Source organism: Sitophilus oryzae, unplaced genomic scaffold, assembly GCF_002938485.1.
Source record: "Sitophilus oryzae breed Bouriz unplaced genomic scaffold, Soryzae_2.0 scaffold_1177_pilon_pilon, whole genome shotgun sequence".
Lineage (NCBI taxonomy): Eukaryota > Metazoa > Arthropoda > Insecta > Coleoptera > Curculionidae > Sitophilus > Sitophilus oryzae.
Genome location: NW_022145812.1, coordinates 2,062,615 through 2,085,396, shown reverse-complemented (window position 1 = coordinate 2,085,396; position 22,782 = coordinate 2,062,615). Strand labels below are relative to the sequence as shown.

General features: G+C 31.6%; 1 protein-coding gene across 1 annotated transcript in view; it reads right to left on the bottom strand.

Annotated features, from left to right (window-relative positions):
- LOC115889785 (suppressor of lurcher protein 1) overlaps positions 1-22,782 on the bottom strand; it is a 246,276-nt gene that overhangs the window by 61,742 nt on the left and 161,752 nt on the right. The window contains 1 exon segment of the mRNA XM_030909869.1: positions 18,369-18,583. Within this exon segment, the coding sequence (XP_030765729.1) occupies positions 18,369-18,583 (215 nt within the window).

Below are 22,782 nucleotides of genomic sequence, written 5' to 3'. Positions count from 1 at the left end.
TTTCACTTCCAGAATCACATCTAGGGCACTTGTCTGATATATTCTCCTTTAGGATGAGTTTCCGGTAGTTGCGTGTTGGAATAACTTGGTCTTGCATAGCCACTATGAATCCCTCGGTTTCTGAGTAGAGATAACCCGATGTTAACCAGTGCAATGATTCCACCTTTTCAATGTGATGTTGATCTAGCTCATTTAGGTACCGTCCGTGTAACTCCTTGGCTCCCCAAGTAGCTATTTTATTAGTGATTGATGTAGGAGTTGGAAAAGCACCATATTGTTTCTACTGAGGTTCAAGGGGGTGTATTTGACATCAGCTGAAGACACCGTGACGTAAAGGTTGCTGTTCTTGGTATAAAAGTATTCTCTGAGGCTCTTTATTTGCTCCCGACAGACATTAACAACATCCAGTAAACCTCTACCTCCAAGATTTCGAGGGAGGGTCACCCGTTCCGTGCGCTTTGGGTGGTGATTTCTAAATTTGGTTAAGGTTGTTCGTACCAGGCGATTTAGGGATTCCAAGTCTGTATGGGTCCATTTGACTATTCCAAAAGAATATGTAAGAACCGGTAGGGCATAAGTGTTTATTGCTTTAAAGAGGTTCTTAGAATTCAAACCTGTCTTTAGAAGGGAGGTAAGTCGCAGTCGGAAGGCGGTCGATAGGCGGTTTTTAATAATTCCATGTTCTATTTTGTGTGTTTGTAGCATTCCAAGATATTTATACGGCTCAGTCGACATTGCGGAGATAATAGTTTTCTCATCTAGATTCAATTCTGGTGTTTCGCATAGTTTTCCTCTTATGATTGAAACAGTCTGACATTTGCTCGTACCAAAGGTCATTCCAATATCTGCGCTGATTTTATGAACGGTACGCAGAAGGTTTTCAAGTTGGTTTTTTGTTGCAGCATATATCTTCAAGTCATCCATGTATAGTAGGTGTGTAATGAGATGACGTCTGTATCTCGTTCGTAGTGAGAATCCATAACCTGTTTCATTGATTATCCGCGATAGTGGATTTAAGGCTAGACAAAACCAAAGGGCGCTAAAAGAATCTCCTTGGAATATCCCTCTACGAATTGGAATTTTTGGCGATGTTATATCAAAGGGAGCAGACCTGAGGTTGAGGGAGGGCGTCCATGAAGGCATGGTCTCTTTAAAGAATCGGCAGATTTTGGGGTCAACATTGTAGATTTCTAGAACTTGCAACAGCCAGCTGTGTGGTATGGAGTCGTACGCTTTCTGATAGTCAATATATAATTTATTATTATTATTATTATTAATATTAAGAGCTCCAAAGAAATCTGGAGCCAAGTCGAGCACAGTCGTACCATGCTTTTCTTGAAGGCATTTGCGGCACTTTTCACCCCCCCTGTAACCTTGTTATCGATAAAGCAAGAATATTAATTTTCGCTAATCACGAGGACATACAATAGATTGCCAATATATCTAGTAAATACTTCATAATTTATGAATTATCGCAAATTTCTTTAATTTTGTCCCTGACAGATCATTAAAATTCTAAGGTACTTCTAGATGTGTCACAAACTTCAAATTTTGAGTTTTGATAGCGTTAAGCTTATAACGTAAGGAAAAAATTAAAGATCTTGAAATATCCTTATGAATTGAAAGTTAGCTGTCTAGCCGCTACCGGTAACCGTCTTTCCAGTCGACAAAAAGTTAGAAAACTAAAATTAATTAATTTGATATTGTCAGATTTTACTATATGTTACTGTTACAACAATATCTCAAAGTTTATGAATTATTACTCAAACTTTTTTAATTTCAACAGTGACTATCGAATTTTTACTATCATCAAAATGTTAAGGTATTTACCTACTAGAAGTTTCACAAACTTAAAATTTTGTTGTAAGGAGAGGAAAAAATGAAAAATGTCGAAATATCCTTATGGATTAATAGTTAGGTGCTTATTCGCTACCGGTAAGTGACTTCTCAGCCATGGACGTTAGTTATTTATGTATGAGATAATTGGTTTTAAAAATTTGGAGTTTGACATAAAGACACCTGATTCATCTATTTATAATATTATCAGCGTTACAGTGTTGCCGGATCATTTGAAAAGTGATAGCGTCTTTGTTATTTTAAATGGAACCCAGTATGAATTACATTTTTGAAAATTACCTACTTTTATATCTCATAATTTTTCTATTATGATAACCTAATGTCTTATAGTTTTCGAGATAAAAAATAAAATATGTGTAAAATTGACAAAAACATGATTTTGAATAAGCATTGGTAAAATAATGAATTGAACATTTTTTATTTTAATTATATGATTATTGAGCTATACCGGGTGCGTCTCAAAAGTGGCTCACCCCTATAACTTTTTCATTTTTTTAGATAAAAAACGAGATTTGGTATGTTAGTATATGACATGGACAGCAAACTGCAGGAAAGAGGAATGGGTGTTAGATACAGGTATGACGGCGGTCTGTTCAACATAAAAAAACTCAGGGCAAAAACACGTATGAAATTCATCACAAAACTCTAATACGCTGATGACTGCGCTCTAGTTGCAAACACGTTACATCAATTACAGGAAATGCTGAACACATAAACTTGTGCATACGAGACTTTGGGCCTTAAACTGAACATCGATAAAACAAAAATCATGTGAACTCCCCCGGAAAATCATAACAGCGCTATAAAAATCGGAGAAGAACTATTGCAATATGTATCGGAATTTAATTACCTCGGCAGTTTGATTTCGGAAAAGGCAAATATCGACTCTGAAATTCAGCACAGAATCAGCAGCGCCTCAAGAGCATTCTAGAAATTAAAAGACAGGGTTTTCTACAATCATCACTTGAGCACAAAAACGAAACTTGCAGTGTACCGAGCAGTAATAATCCCCACCATGTTATATGGAAGCGAAACCAGGGTGCCGTACCGCCGGCACACGAGCGCATTAAACAAGTTGCAAGAGAGACACCTTAGACAACTTTTAAGAATCAAATGGTACCACCGTGTCTCAAATGTATCAGTCCTTAAAAAAGCAAGCTGCGAGAGCGCTGAAGTCATGATTACTAAATCTCGCTTAAGATGGGCTGGCCACGTATGCAGGATGCAAGAAAGCCGCCTACCGAAATGTCTTCTTTACGGTGAACTTGTAGAGGGTAAGAGGAAACCGGGTGGACAACTCAAAAGATACAAGGATGTTGTTTATGAAAACTTAAAGGGGATAAGTATGCAGCATCAGTGGGAGGAAGCAGCGCACAATAGAACGCAATGGAGGAGAATTGTAAATTCAGTTAATAACGACAACCAAAAAGTAAAGAGGCAACAAAGTAATGAGATTTTTGAATGTCCGGAGTGCGGAAGAGAGAAAACATCACGTAGCGGGCTTTTCAGTCATAGAAAAGCTCATGACAGGAAACGCCTTGCGTAACCATCTTTTGATGCGTGTCGAATACTCATCAGCGAGTAATGGCAGTAGTAGTACTATATGACATAAATTAGGAGGGATTGACGTATTCATTTGTATTTGGTCATTTCCTGTTTCGCCGGAAAAGACTACAACTCAATTTTTAAATGGCACCCTTTGTATATTTCTACTTTACTCGATAGAAAATGACTGAATATAATGACATATCATATGTCAATTTTTGACATTTTTGCATATAGTTTATTTGAAATTGTAACATGCGGTTTATAACGACAATTTCACTCGAAATACCAAGTGTGTGGTACAAAATCATTCGTAAAAAATGCTTTTTCCAAATATGCCAATGATCCACCCTTGTTACATTCGAAAAAAAATTGAGATATGATTAAAAATACGATTCGAATATCTTTTGACCGGCCAGGACAAGACAGGAAAAACATTAGACGATCATATCTATTTTTCCAAAGCTCCTTGATTGAAAATTAGTGTTTGTACAACCATGGCACTCTAGATTGAAATTTAAAATACGATTTTTCTTTAAGCGTTTCTTTGACATGTTATATGTCATTCTATTGAGAGTATCATTTTCCATCGAATAAAGTAGAAATATAGCGAGGGTGCTATATAAAAATCAAATGTTTGAATCAATTCCGGTAAAACAGGAGTGATAAAAAACAATTAAATACGTTAATCAATCCTAATTTATGTCATATACTAAGATATCAAATCTCATTTTTTTGTTTGTAAAAATAAAACGTTATAGGGATGAGCCACTTTTGAGACGCACCCCGAATTTGGACAATTTTTTTCTCAATTAAAATTATAGAGATCACTTGTAAAAGTGATTTTTTATACCCCGAAAACAGATTTTTGGTAGTTCAAAGTAAGTTGTTTGGTGATTACATCTGGATGTAGCCGCCCAATGCTTTGCTATTTATTTACTATTTTTTTATGTATTTCTCACAGGAAAGCAGCGACAAAATAGTGGAAAATTTGAATCCATTTAATAATTATTTGTCTTGTATCTTAAAATTGAAAGAGTCATATGGAATAATAACCTAAATAACTACTTAGAATCTTTACTTTTTTGCAATTACGGTTTTTATTGTTCTAATTCTTCTAATCTATTTTATTCAGTATTTTTTACTTCTATAAAAAATATTTAAACAATAAAAATACTAATAAATGGGCCATAGGCGGACATTGCTAAAATAAATTTATCTTATTTCCGTTAATTTGGGTCTTAATTACTCCAAACCGATTTTCTCGTCGCTTACAAAATCAAATATCGTGGTCCTGACTGATGGATCGACTCCATTTCAGCTTCGAACATCAATCTATGGAATCATTAATAACCGTCTGAATGTCAGTGATCGGCCGCAAAGCCGGACACTCAAATTATTTACCATTTGGGGCCGTCGTAAAAAATAACAATAGCTTTGTTTATATCATCATATTGCTAAAATGGATGGAATTTATATAGTATTAAAGCTTTTGTCTATTATATGATTTTTTTGTAAAGCTTCCGCATTTTTAAAGGTTAGATTTATCGCCCCATCATATGAGAATATTGGATACCACAACTTCATAAACTTTATTCAAATTAAAATAAAAATAGACAAAGATCCATTGATCCAGTGTGAGCTCATGTTAATGAATATTATTATCCTCCAATGAGGGAATAACAGACACACTATCCTCACAATAATATTATTTTTTTTATATTTCTAACATCCCCCCCCTATTTGTAAAAAAATATTAAATAATAAAAATTTTAATTTTATATAATATATAATATTAATAATAATTTTAATGTAAGATTGTGAGTAGTGTTTTTTATTCCCTCATTGAAGGATATTTATTAAAATAAAAACAACTCGGAGTAACTGTACACTCTATAAATTCCCATATTTTACAAACCAATCTAAAAAGATATAGAATATATAAATGACTCTATATTAACGTCTAAATCTGAAAAATGTCTAAACTTGCTAGTAACACCCAGTTATATCTAAAATTTAGAACTATTTTCTAATATATTATTATTATAGTATATTTCTTTTATGTTTTAAAGTAGCACCACTATACAGGGTGTTCAAATTCTAGGTACGAGCATAGGTATCTTGGAAACCGTAGTAGATACGAACATGGTTAAATTGGTGGCATCAAAGGGGCCATCAAAAATGTTTAGAAAATGTCAACAATAGCGTTTAATATAGAGTTATATTAGCGTTGGTTATAAAAAACTCTATTAGAGTTTTTTTGAAAAAAAAAAGATTTTTTTAAAAAACAATTTTATTTTTTCCTGTCGTTACTATTTATAAACTCCAAAAATTGATTCTCATAGCCACGTTATCAAGACTACCTAATAGTTATTTAAGATTTTCAAATTAGTTGATAATTTGTGACATACATAGGCCATCTTAAGCAATACATAGATCAACTTTTGAAAGAATTCAGTATCCTGAGTACAACGATATGCCACATTTGTTTCCGACGTATATGAAGATATGTTGAAAGTTCTATGCATAAAATTGAACGAAAAATAAATGTGTGCATTACTCGTTCTACATGTAGAACATACTTACTGCCATTACTCGCTGACAAGTATTTGACATGCAAGATAGTTACGCAGGGCGTTTTTTTTCTTGAGCTTTTCTTTTTATTTTCTCAAAACCTAAAATAAAAAAATACAGGTCCGTATTTAAAAGAATTAAGTTGGTTTATGTATCTCATAAAATATGAACTAATGGGTTATTTCACTATATTTTGGAATTAGCATAATTGAATAAAGCAATTAATTCTAGAATTTTCTGCTATCTTACTTTCGAAAAATTTGAAGTCGTTCTTAAGAAAATAAATAAAAACAAAAAAGCCCGGAATAAAAATCCGCACTTTATTTTTAATACGTCACACCTGGCATGTTGAAAAGCGGCAACACGGTCAACCGGGCCACCATGCGAACCCATCACCACCTCCACACAAGGCCATTTAACCTTTTCCAATATGGCGGAGATAGAAGTGCGTTAATACGTACTTCTCACACTTCTCACAAATAATTTTGGCGCGTATTTTAAAACCTGTTTTATTTCCAAATAGACATTTTTCACACAAATGTCGGGTTAGATTACGTAATATTTCACTAATTTTTTTAATATACAGGGAGTCTAAAGTTCTCCACATAAGTATGGCATTTTTTGTATTATTACTTTTATGAAAACTTCAGTTAGTTACTTTTTATAAAAAGGTCTCCTTTCTCAGAAAATAGGTAATGTTAAAATATTCAAACTTGATTTGGTTTGGTCATCGTCAAAATCATCGGAAAAAGAAATAACCAGAATATATGACAGAAAATAGCAATATAAACTAAATATTCAATTGCAAACACTGACCTACCATAGTTTGGAATTTACTGAACATTTGATAAATATATACTGTTATGGATAGTATAGGAAGTTCCTTGTCTTATTAAAAGCCTTGGTAAATGCTCTTGGAATTGTAAACTACACTGGCTTGGGTCAAAAATTATGGAATATTTTTTCTATGTTTTGCAGCATTACACAAATGGGAATAAATTTAAACTATAATAGGTGAGGATAAATAAAAAATATGTCTAATATGTGTTTCAAGATTTTATATAGAAAAAAAACTAAATACCTTTTTGAGGGTTCGTAATAAAACTTACGCTTAGCTTAGTTTTCTTTACTCTTTCTCTTTACATAGGGTATTGTCTTTGTGGTAAAGACGTCATTCCTTTTTTTGCATAGTTCTTCAATAAAATATTGGATATTCTGAACAAGATGGATTTAATAATAAATTCTGACGTATGTGAGGGGAAATTGTGACCTAAAAAAAGACTTACATCCAGGCCATTTATATTTTCAAATGTTAATGTTGTCAATATCTTTCTGTGATCATTTTGATGTAAAAAGCTTGATTCTTCTTCCAATATTTTACTTATAGTGAGGTAAGTGTAAGCAGTAGCCATAACTACTTCTTCACTAGGGTAACAGAGGCTTTGGCCTTTGGCCTTTTTGAGGCAAATTTAATGCACTTCTTACTCGAGAACTACTAGTAGAAGTGAAATTATCACTTTTAATAGCTGTCCACTATTTTTTACGAAGCTCGTCATTTTTGGGGAATATAAAAGCGGAAACCTTGGGACCCCCTCTATAATTCTCGTGAGAATTTGGAACAGAGCATGTAAAAGGCATGCTACAATAAAATGTTAATACCTACCCTTTAATACCTTTTGATTATTGTAAGTAACCATTATAAAGTACTATGCAGACTGGTGGCGAAGGCTTTTTACTCATTTAGGTGTAATATCTTGATAAATACTTCTAGTTCTTACCTTAAAATAATTAATAATAGAGGAGTATGACAAGCACAAAAGTTTGAATTTCCCTATGTGGAATATCTGGTTTGGATTTTTATTACACTGTTATTTTATCACAATTTTCTGATCTCACCATGCACTGAACACTAAGAACTAAACAAACGTGTTGCACAAGCACAACAAACTAGAGATAATTAATTATTTCTGGTATGCAATCGGAACGAGAAACCACTACCGGCTTTTCAGGTTAAAGGTAAACAATTTAATAATGCGCTGCCTTCGCCGCCATATTTGCCTTGCCCATATCATGTTGATTGACCTTGAGTTGAGGTGGTGCTGGTCAAATCAAATCGCAATGTTGCCAGTTGTTGGCTGGCGCACGAGCACGGTTCTGCAATGTGATTGGGCGTATTTTTCATACGTCATCAATTGGCACTTTAAAATTATTTCAAATTAAAGCAATTTTGAGGGCCTATAAAAAAATTATTGGAACTATTTTTTTTTTGATAAATATACTGAAAATAGTCTTCTATTTCAGATTTTGTCCTTGAATCGGGTATTTTATTTTTTGTGAAAGAGCCCATTTGAAAATCTATCAGCACTCTCATCTAGCCCTGATAATGTGACTATGAGAATGTGCAATTAGTTTTTCGATTTTATTAAAAGTAACGACAGGAAAAAATAAAATTGATTTTCAGAATAAAATCCGTTTTCTCAAAAAACTCGGCAATCCTTGATATTTTTGCAATTTTTTTGATGTTGGCAACATCCCCGTTATTTCTAATGACTTCAAGAATGTTTCTGAAAAATCTCACAGAAGCCAATAATTAAACTTCTTAATAAGTAAAATGTTCTAATTTATCTTTGAAAAAGGTTTTAAATTTTAATTAAAGTAATAAACTTTTTCTACGGAAAAGTAATTTGTCAAATAGTTGGTAACTTGATTAAATTTTAAAATCTAAGTGAATCAGTATGAAGCCTTTTATATATCCAAACGTCTAAATGTTCTAGCATAATCTCACGTGAGCACAACGTGTACTAAAAAATACAATTTTTTTAATTTTCTATAAAGATTCAATAAATTTCAGAAATAATTGTTTCAATTTCTAGGTACAAAAATTAATATATTACGAACACAAACGACACGATTACTGCTATCATAGAAATTTTTACTAATAAATTTTATCATAAAACTCAATATTTAAAAATATTATATCAATTCGCAGTTTTAGGCTTAAAGTAGATTCCGTTCAGCATCTCTGATTTTCTCCATATGACAACAAAATGTATTACAAAAAATGTGATTGAATATATTGAGCTTTCATCGTTATATATGAAACAAAATTGGTTTCAATTTAACAACTTTCTTGAACAGCGGGAAGGTACAGCAATGGGTAATCCATTGTCTCCTTTTTTGGCTAATTTATTCATGAGCAGGTTTGAAGTGGAGGCTAAGAATCAGTTTGAGTATTTTCCAAGAGTATGGTTTAGGTATGTGGATGATATTTTTCCTGTTTTTGACACACATTTAGACACCATAGATAATTTTATTTCTAAGTTAAATAAACGTTTTCCTTCCATTAAATTTACACATGATATTGAGAACAAGGACAGATTACCATTTCTAGATGTATTAGTTATTAGAAATACTAATAATTGCCTGGAATTTGATATCTATAGGAAAAATACCACTACACGCAGATATATTCCTTATGAATCATATCATAGTTTTGAACATAAAATGGCTAGTTTAAATTTCTTAGTTCATAGATTACTTACTTTTCCACTTACCAACGAAAGATATGAAATAGAAAGAGATTACATTAGAAATGTAGCTGAGTTTAATGGATATTCTCCTTCACTAGTAGATACAATAATTAGAAAACGTAGGTATAGGTTAATGATTTCTGAACGTTCGACTTTTCAAGTGGAGAAAGATACGTCAAAATATTTTTTAATACAGTTTGATAGAGAATTATCCCGTGGTCTAAAAGGAATTTTTAAGAATGTCAATTATAAACTTTTGTATAGTGCTAATACTAAATTACAACAATTATTAGGTAACCCAAAGGATAAAACACCTCCACTAGAAAGGTCATGTATTTATGAAATTTCTTGTAAACATTGTAATCAGAAATATGTTGGACAAACTAGAAGATCAATATTAACTAGATTTAAAGAACATTTAGCTCAGATAAAATATGGTAGACTGGATAAATCTTGCGTTGCTGAACATATTTTTGATAAAGAACATTGTATAGATCTTAATAATTTAAAATTAATTCAACAAGTCTCAAATTACAGGCAATTAGATGCATATGAAAACATCAGAATTAATAAATAAATGTAAAGATAGTATGAACAGAGACAACGGTCTAATTCCTTCAAGTTCTTTGTTCCTACTACTCTAGTAGCGGAATTCTAACTGTTACGCTTAGCGGTTTGGTCAGATCTAGCTAACAGAGTCAGAGCCTAGATCTGGCCACTAAGCGAGTATATAAACGCTCAAATTGTACTTTTTAGTTAGTCCTAATGATCTGCTGATGATGCTAACATGGTTAGCGAAACGCGCGTCCAGTGTAAAAGTAAAAGTGTTTTGTGTATTGTGGTGATTTGGTGTTTTATTTTGCTAACAAAATGTATGATTAAAAATACTATTTTTTAATATATTTTATAGCCAACTGAGCGGCTCGGTATTAATAAGTATATAAAAATACTTATTAATACCAGTTTATTATGAAGGGTAATCTTAAAAGCAAATATCTAAAGCTTCATTCAGAACCTCGCAATTAGTGGTTTCAATTATACTTTTTAAGATCATTCACAATGTTTAAAAAACACAATTAAAATTAATAGAATATCCTAGCAAGCTTACGTTAGTCAGTTATATCAATAGAGAAAGCCTAATATTTAGTTGATAAAACAATCAAAATAACAATAAAATAACAACAATCAAACAACTTTTGATTTCTAACCACAATTTCTCTTGACGGAAGATAATCAATGGCCAAAATGACATTTCTCTCGAATTTTGAAGTATAATTAGTGGAAAAGTTAAAAGTTTGATAACTTTTTCTGCAAATTTAAAATATCTACCACTAATTTTGACGTTTTGAATAATTACATTGAAATTACAGGAACAAACTTCTATGCCAAATGAAACCACTAATTTATTCCACTAATTCCGAGGTTCTGAATGAATCTTAAGTTATAAAAAATAAAATTACATAGTTTAACAAAAAGACGACTAACTTTTACTCGATGAAATCAAAGGTTTATGTATATATACTTCAAACTTGAGTCCCTTTCATAGCATACAAAATAAAAAAAAGCATAGAGTCACACAAAAATTATTATGAAATTGAATCTTATCTTTATTTCATTTCAGTAAACTTAACAAATCGATTGGTGATAAAAATGGAGATTCACAATAAGCCGCTTTGAATAGGATATAAAATGTAAATAGTCTCCGGGCGCAATATTGAAATTTCAGTTAAACGCCAGCTTTAAAATTGATTTTCCATATCCTTTTCACGACAATTGTGAGAGTTTTATGTAAAGTTCTATTGGCAGACCCATAAAAAATATATCTTTCCCCTATAAAATTAAAAATTACACAAAGTCAATGACTTAATTGGTATTTCAAGTAATAATAAAAATATTTTCCTTTTCAGCAGAAAAGGAAAATATAATAAGAAGTATCTTGCAATAGGGCTATCCCTGTATAAAACAGTTATTCAAGCCTTTTCTGTTCTTCCCAATGATGCCTTCTTGATCTTTCCCACCTCACTATGTCTTGTACTCCCAGTTCCTCTCTGATTTCGTGGTTTCGCATTGTATCTGGTATGATATTGTCTTCATATCACCATAACGTTTTCAGACGAATTTGAAGAAGAAATTGAAGAATATGCTGTGGCTGTTTGTTCTGCGTTAATAGAGAATAAAAAATGTGGATACGAAACGTAAACGAAAATAGGTAACTATCGGGCGAATACCATACCTTATTTAATCTGCTTTTTAAAGGTTGGTTGCGGTAATGCCGAGACTTTATGTTGAATAAACATTCATGGTTTCTAAGGTGCTCAATTAATAAAATTTCCATTTTCAAATGTCCATTTTAAAGAAGTCAAACGTCTCTGTATGCAGCTAAGCGTTTGAAAGGGTTCTGATGGTTCTGACGGTCTCTGACGAAAATCTGGACTAGCCGCATTTTATTGTGACACAACGCATCCATACGCATCATAAAACGTCAAATAGTGTTGAACATCAAGTAAATAGCTACAGAATAGTAGTCATAGAGGGCAAACCGTTTATAGCTTTATTTTGTAAATACAACAGAGAACTTTAGGCCGTTAAGTTACATCGGCGTTAAAAACTCTGTCCCGTAATCGATCTTTCGAAAAGGAATGTTCGAAAAGCACAGCGGAACGGCGGCAATTCAAACTTGGCGCGCACGTATCCTAAGAGAATGTTTTTATTGTGGTGCAGAGAGTACGAAGAGAAAATTTATTAGTTCAAGGCGCGATACGTGAAAGGATTCGCAATTTCATTCGAAAAATGCGGACGAAAATGCCTGGCCATACGTCAGGTCAAGATTTATACGGGGCTAGTTTTTTGTCCCGGTTTAGCCCCATCTCACCGTATATTGTCAACGTGGGAAATTAATACCGCGTGCCGAGGTTTACAACTTTCGGGCTTGTTTTGCTGATTTTTTGGTCCGGTCTGTCCAACTTTTAAATCTACGATTCAAAGTCACTTTCGAAACGTAATATTTAAATGGTGTCTCTGTCAAACAATTTTAATAAAGTATCTTGCTAAGCACCACTTTGATGTGGGTCAAATTGAGTCAGAAACAAGTAATAAATATATTTTTTTAAGTATCTTCTATTTACTTACTGCTACAAACAAGTTATTGGTCTTGTTTTTTTTGTGGAATTTTTTGTGTGTTCAAAATAATTGGTAATATATAGAAAGAAAGGAAACTGCAGGTCGCACAACCGCTCAATGGAACGAAATATCCTGGGAATAACAAAGAAATATTGTAAAAGGATAGAGTGGATGCGACAAAAGAACGAGGTAAAAGATGTCATCTACAAAATCAAATCCTTCAAGTGACAATGCGCTGGACACCTGGCAAGAAGGACGGACAACAGATGGACCACAAAAATTACAGCATCGGACCCACGAGAAATTAAATTAAGAGGCCTTGATATTAACCTTTCCGGGACCGTGCGGGGTATTTTAGGTACCCCAGATGCGTTTTTTCTTTAATAACTTTTGCAATTTTTATTTATCACTTTTTTCCTATCAGGTAATCCTAGAATATATATTACAAAACCCTTTTTTAACAAAAATAGCCTAGTATTTTTTTTTATTTTCGGCGAAAAACTGGAATTTACTGCCTGAGGTACCTCCGTTACCCCGCACGGCCTGCAGTGATTCGAAGTCCTACACGCACTATTCATGTTTTTTCGTGTTGGTGACCTTGTATGAAGACGTAAACAAGTTTTATATCCAGTTTAGTGTTGGTATTTACTGTGATGTAGTAACAAAAAAGAAATTCCTGCTGAATTCGCTTCGAGAGCTGCGAAGAGCAATCCTTCAGCACAAGGACTTGTACTTCCAAACGTTCTAAGAAGTAAATAAAATGGTAACAAGTTTCACAAGACTGTAAAAACAGCAATAAAATTATTTCTTGCCAAAAGCACAGTTCCTATAAATCCTGCTAAAGAGACTCAACCTAATTCAAACCGAAGATGCGGCTTTTGCGCCAGATAACGTAAGACAAAAAGAAAAATATTATTTAATACATGCAAAAACCCCATTTTTAATATTCTCGGCAAAGAATGTAAAACGTTTTGCAAGGCTCTGACTGCCAAAATAATGTGTAGAAAACTAATAAGAGTTTAGTTTTAAAATTAAATGTTTTTTTTTATATTAAACAAATACAAAATATTTAAATTATTGACATTTTATTATTAAACTTTACAAATAATTACTAATAATTTACCTGAGTGACAAAATATTAATAGTTTTTGAAATATTTCAGTGGGGTATCGTAGTTACCACACACGGCCTGAAACGTAACTTTTTGTAGCACGGTCCCGGAAAGGTTAAGAAATTAGCAAGGATAACTTAGGCCTGCATAGCCAACAGTAGACAACAATGTGCCCAACTAAAAAGAGAGTATCTAAATATGTGAAGGAGGCTACACCATAATTAGAAATAGTTGAATAAGTTGAGAATGATAATAATGAATCCCAATCAACCACCCCATTGGAACTTGAATTGTCTATAACCTCGTCTCGTCTCATTATATCAGATTTTGCAAAGAATATTGAGACTTGCAAAGTTGATAAGGCTCTATGCACTACAATTTTAATGACGTTTGTCCGCCATTTCGTTCTCCAAGAAACAACATCATAAATGGCAAAAAATTATCCAGTTGAGATGAAATTTGGTATGGAATCAGATTGTCAATTGCGCGTCCATAATGACATTATTTGAACGTAAGTTCACGAGTTCATTAGGACTACATTTAATTTATTTATTATTGAGGAGAAAAACAAATGGATTTTCGACAAATTCAGGATGTAAAGCATTAACATCATTAGGCCTACGATAAATGAAAATTTATAGACAAATCGATCAATAAAATAATTCAAACAACATTAAAAAATCTTTTTTACTTGAATATTTTGTTTCAATAACAAAATAATTCGTTTTGTATAAAACCATGTAGTTTATTGTGATTTGTAAGACATTAAACGTAACTTTCTTACAAATCGAATTTAATAAATAGTGAGTTAAGTCAATTTGTCACAAACTCGTTTGATGGCAGAAAAATGCAATAAAATATATAAACTGTAAATGAAAAATTTAAACTATTATAAATTAAATTTAAGTATATAATAAGCAATTAAGTATGTAAGAAAAAGTTTTTGTAATTATTACTATTTATTAATTGATCGTCGTATGTTTAATATGCCATATTTTATTTATATACCGATTACTATGATATTTACTTAAATTATAATTCACAGACAGCCAAGCAGCGCTAAAGGTACTCGGTTCCACGAAAGTCAATTCTAGATAAGTGCGGGACTGTGTGCGTGCTTTTAGGTAATTATATAACAATACTTTAGGTAAAAGTAGCATTCTTACGTTGGCCCGAGTACCAGGGCACGAAGGTCACAAGGGTAACGAAAAAAGCATATGAAAGGGCCAAGCTAGGCTCATCAATCCCATTCATAATCCCAGAACCCTTCTGCGGCATTGCAAAAGTAGTCACGAGAATGGCTACGGAACAACGGGTGGCCAATAAATCACTAGAATGGTGAAGAAACTCGCCAGGGGCGCTATTCTGTACAATCGTCGGTATCAGTAAGTTACCGACAGTTATCGGTACGTACGGCCAATTAGCGTCGTGTTAATTAGCTAGTTAAATAGTTTTAGCTGTCATTAATAGGACACAGCAAATTTGTACCGACGATTATCGGTATCTCTACCGTGGGGTTAACAAGCACACGGTAGAGATACCGATCCTCGTCGGTACAAATTTGCGATATTTGCCATAGGGCCGATCGTTAACTATGACAACAATAATTAACACATTTTTACTATATACAAATCCGTACCGAGAGCTGTCGTAACTTACCGATACCGACGATTGTACAGAATAGCGCCCCAGGACAGATACATGGCAGAACCTACGCATGGCTTCGTCCGCCAATCCGAAGAAGAAACGACAGAACAAATTCTGTGTCGGTGCGACAGCCTGGCAAATGTGCGGTTCTCGGTAATAAGCAACGATAGAAAAGGGAGCTACATGGAGGATTCAGTCTCAAAGTTGCTAGACTTTGTGAAAAAGATAAGACTGGAGAATGTAATATACTAATATACTTTTGTCATGTATGGTATACATAACAAAAATTAAACACACTATAAAAATAGGAACAAAACAAAACATCTTTAGTATTCAAAATAATAAAAAAATATATAATTTTGTTACTCCTAAAAAATGTACCATACTGGACATATTATAATAAAAGGTCAAAGAGAACATTTTAAGTGTTCAAAAGAAAAAAAGAAAACATAATGAACCACTGGATAAAAGCACTTTATATATATATTTTTTTTTATTCTTTTTCTATTGGTAGATACACAGGTAAGTGCATTTCATTAATTTTAGACTTTTTACAAACAATGTTGCATGAGTTCCAAAAACTCTTAGTTTTTATGGGTTTTACATTGCATGACAGGGTTCAACTCGCTTCTTGTTGTCTCCAACTAGTAGTCTCTGGGAAGAGTTTGTATACTGACCCTTTTAACAGGTTATTACATAAACAATTAAAAGAATTAATTAACAACTAAAAACTACAATAAATAAAGCAAAATAAATAAATAATTTGATAAACATCTTACATACACAACCGATGTACCGCGTACCGGATTTCTGTAGCTGTCATCTTTAGAACAGAATTGCTACTGAGGCAACAACGTTAGATACGTAACCACTATGACCAGGTGTATCAAATATACGTAAATAATAATATTTAATAGCACACTTATACAGGGTTGTTCACCACATACGACACGGAGTATTGTAGCTAAACGATGAGATTTTTACAAATTGTAAGTTTTGGGTTCGATGAAGGACTATTAGAGGTACAATTTAAAAATAATTTTACAAGATACAGAGTGTCCCAAATAAGAAAAAATATCAAAGTTGTATTTTTTTAAATGGAACACCCTGTATATTATTACATTTTTAGTTTCTACGATTAAAATAAAGGTAAATTTGATTAACATTTATTATACTTAAACCTTACCGTTTTTGAAATATTTTCAATTTTGTGAAATTGCAGTAAAAATTTTAAGGCTTCATTTCTCCAAGGGTATCAAAGTTTTTAATACTAAATATTTACTGAAGTTTATTTACTGATCAGTTATTGTGTTGCAATAATACAAATAATACTACCTTATACAGAGTGTCTAAAAATTTATTTTAAATAATTATTAGCTTCAAACGGCAATAACTTGTTTAATTTAAATGGAACACCCTGTATATTTTATGAGAATCAGATGCACAATTTAATTGTCTATCAAATTATATTTACCATTTTTACCTATCTCTTTAAGTTTTACGTAGAAAATGCATTTTCTTGTAATTTAGAACTTATTTATCAATATACCCATGGACTATTGACATTTTAGATTATTTTTAAAGATGTACCAAATTTTTAAAAAGTACAGATACTAATATTGTCGATATAATTCGTTTATTTCATTAAAAAATAAAAAAAAACTGTTTAAATATTTGTTAAAGAGGATCAATTAATATGATTCCAGTATTCAAATTTCATTAACTGACTGTTTGCGTTGATGAATAATAATTGCTCCAAATACTAAAAAACTGAATTTTGTATGGGCATTAGACAGTGTGATAAAAAGTAACACCTTAAAAATGATATTTCATTTTTTAATAAAAGCTTATTTATAACAACAGAGACTAATTTGATAACTTATTATTATATTGATTTCTGACTAAAATCCACATTTATTATAATAATTTATTAACGAACACAATTAAGTATGCCATTAATTAGTATATGGGCGGAAATAATTGGTGTTATATTTAATTAATGGTATACTCTTTATAAAGATTTAAATAGTTTTTTTGCATACAAATGGGTTAGTAATATTATCGTTTTGCTAAAAACGATAATATTACTAGTCTGTACATTTTATACATTTGCTGCTTAAAAACAATCTAAAATGTCAATATTCCATGGATATATTTATAAATGAGGTCTAAATTATAAGAAACTGCATTTTCTACGAAAACTTGAAGGGATAGGTAAAAAATGGTATAATACAATTTGATAGACAATTTAATTGTGCATCTGATTCTCCTAAAATATAAAGGGCATTCCATTTAAATTAAAGAAGTTATTGCCGTTTGAAGCTAATAATTATTTAAAATTAATTTTTAGACACTCTGTATAAGGTAGTATTATTTTTATTATTGCAACACAATAACTGATCAAATAAACTTCATTAAATATTTAGTATTAAAAACATTGATACCCTTGGAGAAATGAAGCTTTAAATTTTTTACTGGAATTTCACAAAATTGAAAATATTTCAAAAACGGTAAGGTTTAAGTATAATAAACCTTAATCAAATTTACCTTTATTTTAATCGTAGAAACTAAAAATGTAATAATATACAGGGTGTTCCATTTAAAAAATACAACTTTGATATTTTTTATTTATTTGGGACACTGTATCTTGTAAAAATATTTTTAAATTGTAGCTCTAATAGTCCTTCAACGAACCCCAAACTTACAATTTGTAAAAATCTCATCGTTTAGCTACAATACTCCGTGTCGTATGTGGTGAACCACCCTGTATATAGGTCTTTTATTTTATTGAAATTAGTAAAATTGCGGTATAAAATTCCAAACGCGCTCGCTCGACGGTTAATTATTTACTACTTAAAAATCCTCTTCTATCGTTTTTCTTATTAACTTCTCTATAATAAATTTAAAATCAAAAAAGATTTAAAGAAATAAAATTGTAATAGGTAACTCAGATTGCCAGCCAATTATTATACGAAAGTACTTACGTTTATTAATAAATCTAAAAAATCCTAGAAATCCAGTATAGTTCTTTTTATTGGATCCTGTATGAAATTCCATGACAAGCCCTGCTCCGGAAGAATAAATCACTGTAGGTATATCGGTCATGTGTCCACAATATATACTTTCCCAAGGCGTATATTCGTTAACTGCTGCAGCCTCTAGATGGACAAATAGTTTTAAATAGTCTCCCCTGGTACAACTGAAAAAGAAAACAAAAATATTAGAATGAACAATTAAATATAATATAATGAAACTATTGGAGATCAAATTAAAAAAAAACGTGTAAATACAGTGTGGCCTATTAGTGCGAGGAAGTCCAATATCGTCGTCGTTGTCGAATATGTGAAAAAAGGTTTTAGACAGATGTTTGGTTAATAAAGAGGTATATCCTAAAATATTTTGTTGCATAGAGGGTATGCCAAAAAAAGTGATAATGAAGTTTTAAGTTTTTTAAATTGCTTCCCCCATTTTTCTGCGCAGATCTGGATCCAGCATAAAATTCTCTATATAGTACGCTATTTTTTCTTTCCAGAACTATGTAGTGTTGTTGCCATTCTATTTCATATTTACTGTAATTTTGGTTAAAAACACTATATCCGAAAAGTTATTAAAAACTACAATACATTTAACTTTATTACTACTTAGCTTTATTGTCCTAAACAATAATGATAACAGAATAAACCCGGTAAGGAAACATTATCTTATACAGGGTAATTTTTATGGTGTCGCCAGCCATGGCAATATTTAAAATGCTATATCTCAATGTTTTTAGATGCAACACTCTGTATATTATTTTCTTTTTGGTTGCAGAATTAAAAAGTTTTTTTTGTAAAGTAGTATCCCACATGTAATATAATAGAACGAATATCTTTAAAACCGCTAATAATTTAGGAACACCTAGATGTTGGCGTCATTATAAAAATTACCTTGTATACAATAATGTAAATTTTCCTTCGCAGGTTTATTCCTTATACTTGATGTTGTAAGAAAATATAGGTAAGTATTAATAAAGTTATATTCGCTCTAGTTTTAACCACTTTTCGGATATAATGTTTTTAACGAAAGTTTCAGTAAATATGAAATTGAATTGCATCATCGTATAGTGGTGGAAATAAAATAGCCTACTACAAGCAGAATTTTATGATAAACCCAATTATTATCTACAGGAAAATGGAGGGTGTAATTTAAAAAAGATAAAAAGTCATCATAACTGTTTTTTGTGACAGTCTGTACAGGGTGGGTTAAATTCGACGCTTTTAAATGGAAACACCCTTTTCTATAGGAGATAGACAAAAACTAGTATCGGTATCTGTCACCATCAGTTTTTGTCAAAAACATGATGGTGAAAACCGCATATCGATATCTGTTACCGTTTCGGAGTTACGGGTGTTTCTCAAAAATATGCATTTTTTACAAATAAAACGTAACTTTTTTCCTATGGAAAATTTTGTATTTTTATGAAAACATTTCCAAATCATCTTTTTACGTAGAATTTAATGGTTTAAGTATAATTTTTTTAAAATTAATAATTTAAGAATTATCAACAGAAAATTTGATTTTTTATACGGGACACCCGGTATATTTTTAATTTATTGAAAAGAATTTAAAATTACCTTTCCAAAAATGTAACACACTTGATATTATGCTCGATTCATCTTCGAGATATAGAGTAGGTATTACAATTCGCCCGCTTTAAATAGGTAGGCTTTGAACGGCACCGGCTGTAATGCAAAAAAATTCTAGCTGTGAGCATCAATTAAAACGAAAATAATATTCGCTATGAGAGATGCAAAATTTTATAACAATTTAAAATATATTTAACCAACATCAACACATGTAAACTATATCTAATAATAATAAAAATAAATAGCAAACCAAGACAAGATATTTTGCTACAGGTGTTCGACATATCGACCGTCTTCTGTTATGGACAGACGGAGCAGTTTTTGAACATTTCTCGCAGAATTCATTAACTCAGTGGGGGGAAGTGGAAAGATACTCATCATAACTGCTTGCTAAATATTTCTAATTCTTGTCTAGATTATACGTAAAGAATCAAGGAACCTTTATTCTTCCGCAAATATATCCATAGTATTAGATCCATGGGCACTAAGTCAGGCGGTCACGAGGGCCAACGGCTGGGATCTTGGTTAGCTATTCAATTATTCTTGAAATTGGCTGCAAAAAATTTGCTGGATAACTTCAGCGTTCAGAGGCAGTGCTTTGTCTTGTTGGAAAATATGTTGTTGAGTTCTATTAAGGCATATCATCAATAAGGGGGTCCAAATCCTACTAGTTAAAAGTGGCGCATTTTTTATCCTGTATTTCAAAGGAGATTATAACAAAATATCAAGTGTGCTATATTTTTGGAAAGGTAATTTTAAATTCTTTTCAGTTAATTAAAAATATAGAGGGTGTCTCAAAAAAAAATAAATTTTTCTCTTGATAACTCTTAAATTATTAATTTAAAAAAATTATATTTAAACCATTAAATTCTACGTAAAAAGGTGCTTTGGAAATGTTTTCATAGAAATACAGAATTTTCCATAGCATAAAGGTTACAGCGATTTGTTAAAAATGCACATTTTTGAGAAACACCCCGTAACTCCGAAACGGTAACAGATATTGATGTGCGGTTTTCACCATCATGTTTTTGATAAAAATTGAGCTCCAGACGCCGATATTAGTTTTCGTCTATCTCCTATAAAAAAGGTGTTTCCATTTAAAAGCGTCGAATTTGACCCACGCTGTACACGAAAAAAATATTTTAGGATATGCACCATTATAAACCATGCAACATGTGTAACAAAACTTTGTTTCATATCTTTGACCAACAACGATATATATCGGACTTCCTCGCACTAATGGTCCACCATGTATATCTACACGCTCTTTTGTAAGCTTCTCTCTACCGTTGAAAAGCTTTGAAAACAACAATAATCTATAATTTTGTACAGTCAACTTAATCAGTGCTTTAAATTTAATATACTTTTCCACTGAGTGCTAGTTTACACCAATAATAAGAAACGCAAAAATTTTACTAATATTTATTATAAAGGATTACTCCTAATAAAAATTCACATTTCATTTAACTATTAAGCATTTTCAAGCTTCATTCTATCTAAATATTTTAATTAGGGCAAACAATTTTAATTTCTATCCCTTCTAACTAGATTATAGCGTGCTTTATCTCAACAGTGACCAACAAGATTCTAGTTCAAATCAATTGAAACCTTCGTACGTTAATACAATGGGACTGTATTTAGTAAACACGCCTATTGTATGATCCCGGATCACTTGCCACACTGTTCTGAATACAAGATTAGGTCAGGTTTGAAATAGGAATCTCTAAATGAGGTTTCCTATGTCGCTTGTTACATAGCAACTACACGACAATTGTTTGTTCTCTGTATAATAAAATATGTTATTTGATATAATTACAAACAAGTAAAAAACATAAAATTAAATTATAAGTAATTTAAACGGGGCATAACTTTATTCAATAATTCAAATTAAACTCACTAACGTCATAAACTTTTTTTCATAATATATGTTGTTACGATTCACCCATCATTTTTAATGACTGCAAGGATATTCTGAAAAATCTTACAGACAGTAATAACCATATGATTAACATTTCCCAATTACGTCTTAAAGGAAACAATTAAATTTAAAAATATTTTAAATTTTAATTAAAATAAAAAACTTTTCTACGGGAAAAGTAATTTGTCAGATAATTGTTAACTTGAATAAAATTTAAAAACTGTGTTAACATAAAGTGTTTTTTAATGTAAACGTGTATATTTTTTACTATTTAACCAGTTTGCCAAAAGTTCCTAGCATAATCGCATGTGAGCACAACGTAATAAACGTACTAAAAAAATATAATTCTTTCAAATATTGTAAATCCAGAAATAATTATTCCAATTTCTAAGTACTAAAAATAAATATATTACAACAGAAATGACACGGTTACTGCTGTATTATTGCATTAGATCTCAATCTTTCTAAATATTAGAATATCAATTTTCAGTTTTTGTTTACAGTAGTCTGTACTGTATCTCTGATTTTCTCCATTTGATAACGGAATGTATGCCAAAAAAGTACAATTTTTTGAGATATTCTCTATAGATTCGGAAAATACCTGAAAATATTGTTTAAATTTCTGGACACTAAAAATTAAGCAAAATAAAACACTAAATCACCACAATACACCAAAACACTTACTTTTGCACTGGACGCGCGTTTTGCTAACCATGTTAGTATCATATGAACTCGCTCAGTTGGCTCCGAGTAGGCGTGCAAAAACTAGCCAAGCGAGCCAAAACCAACCGGGCGTAACAATTAATTACCGAAACTGAAGCAGTAGGAACAGAGAACTGGAAGGAATTGGGCCAT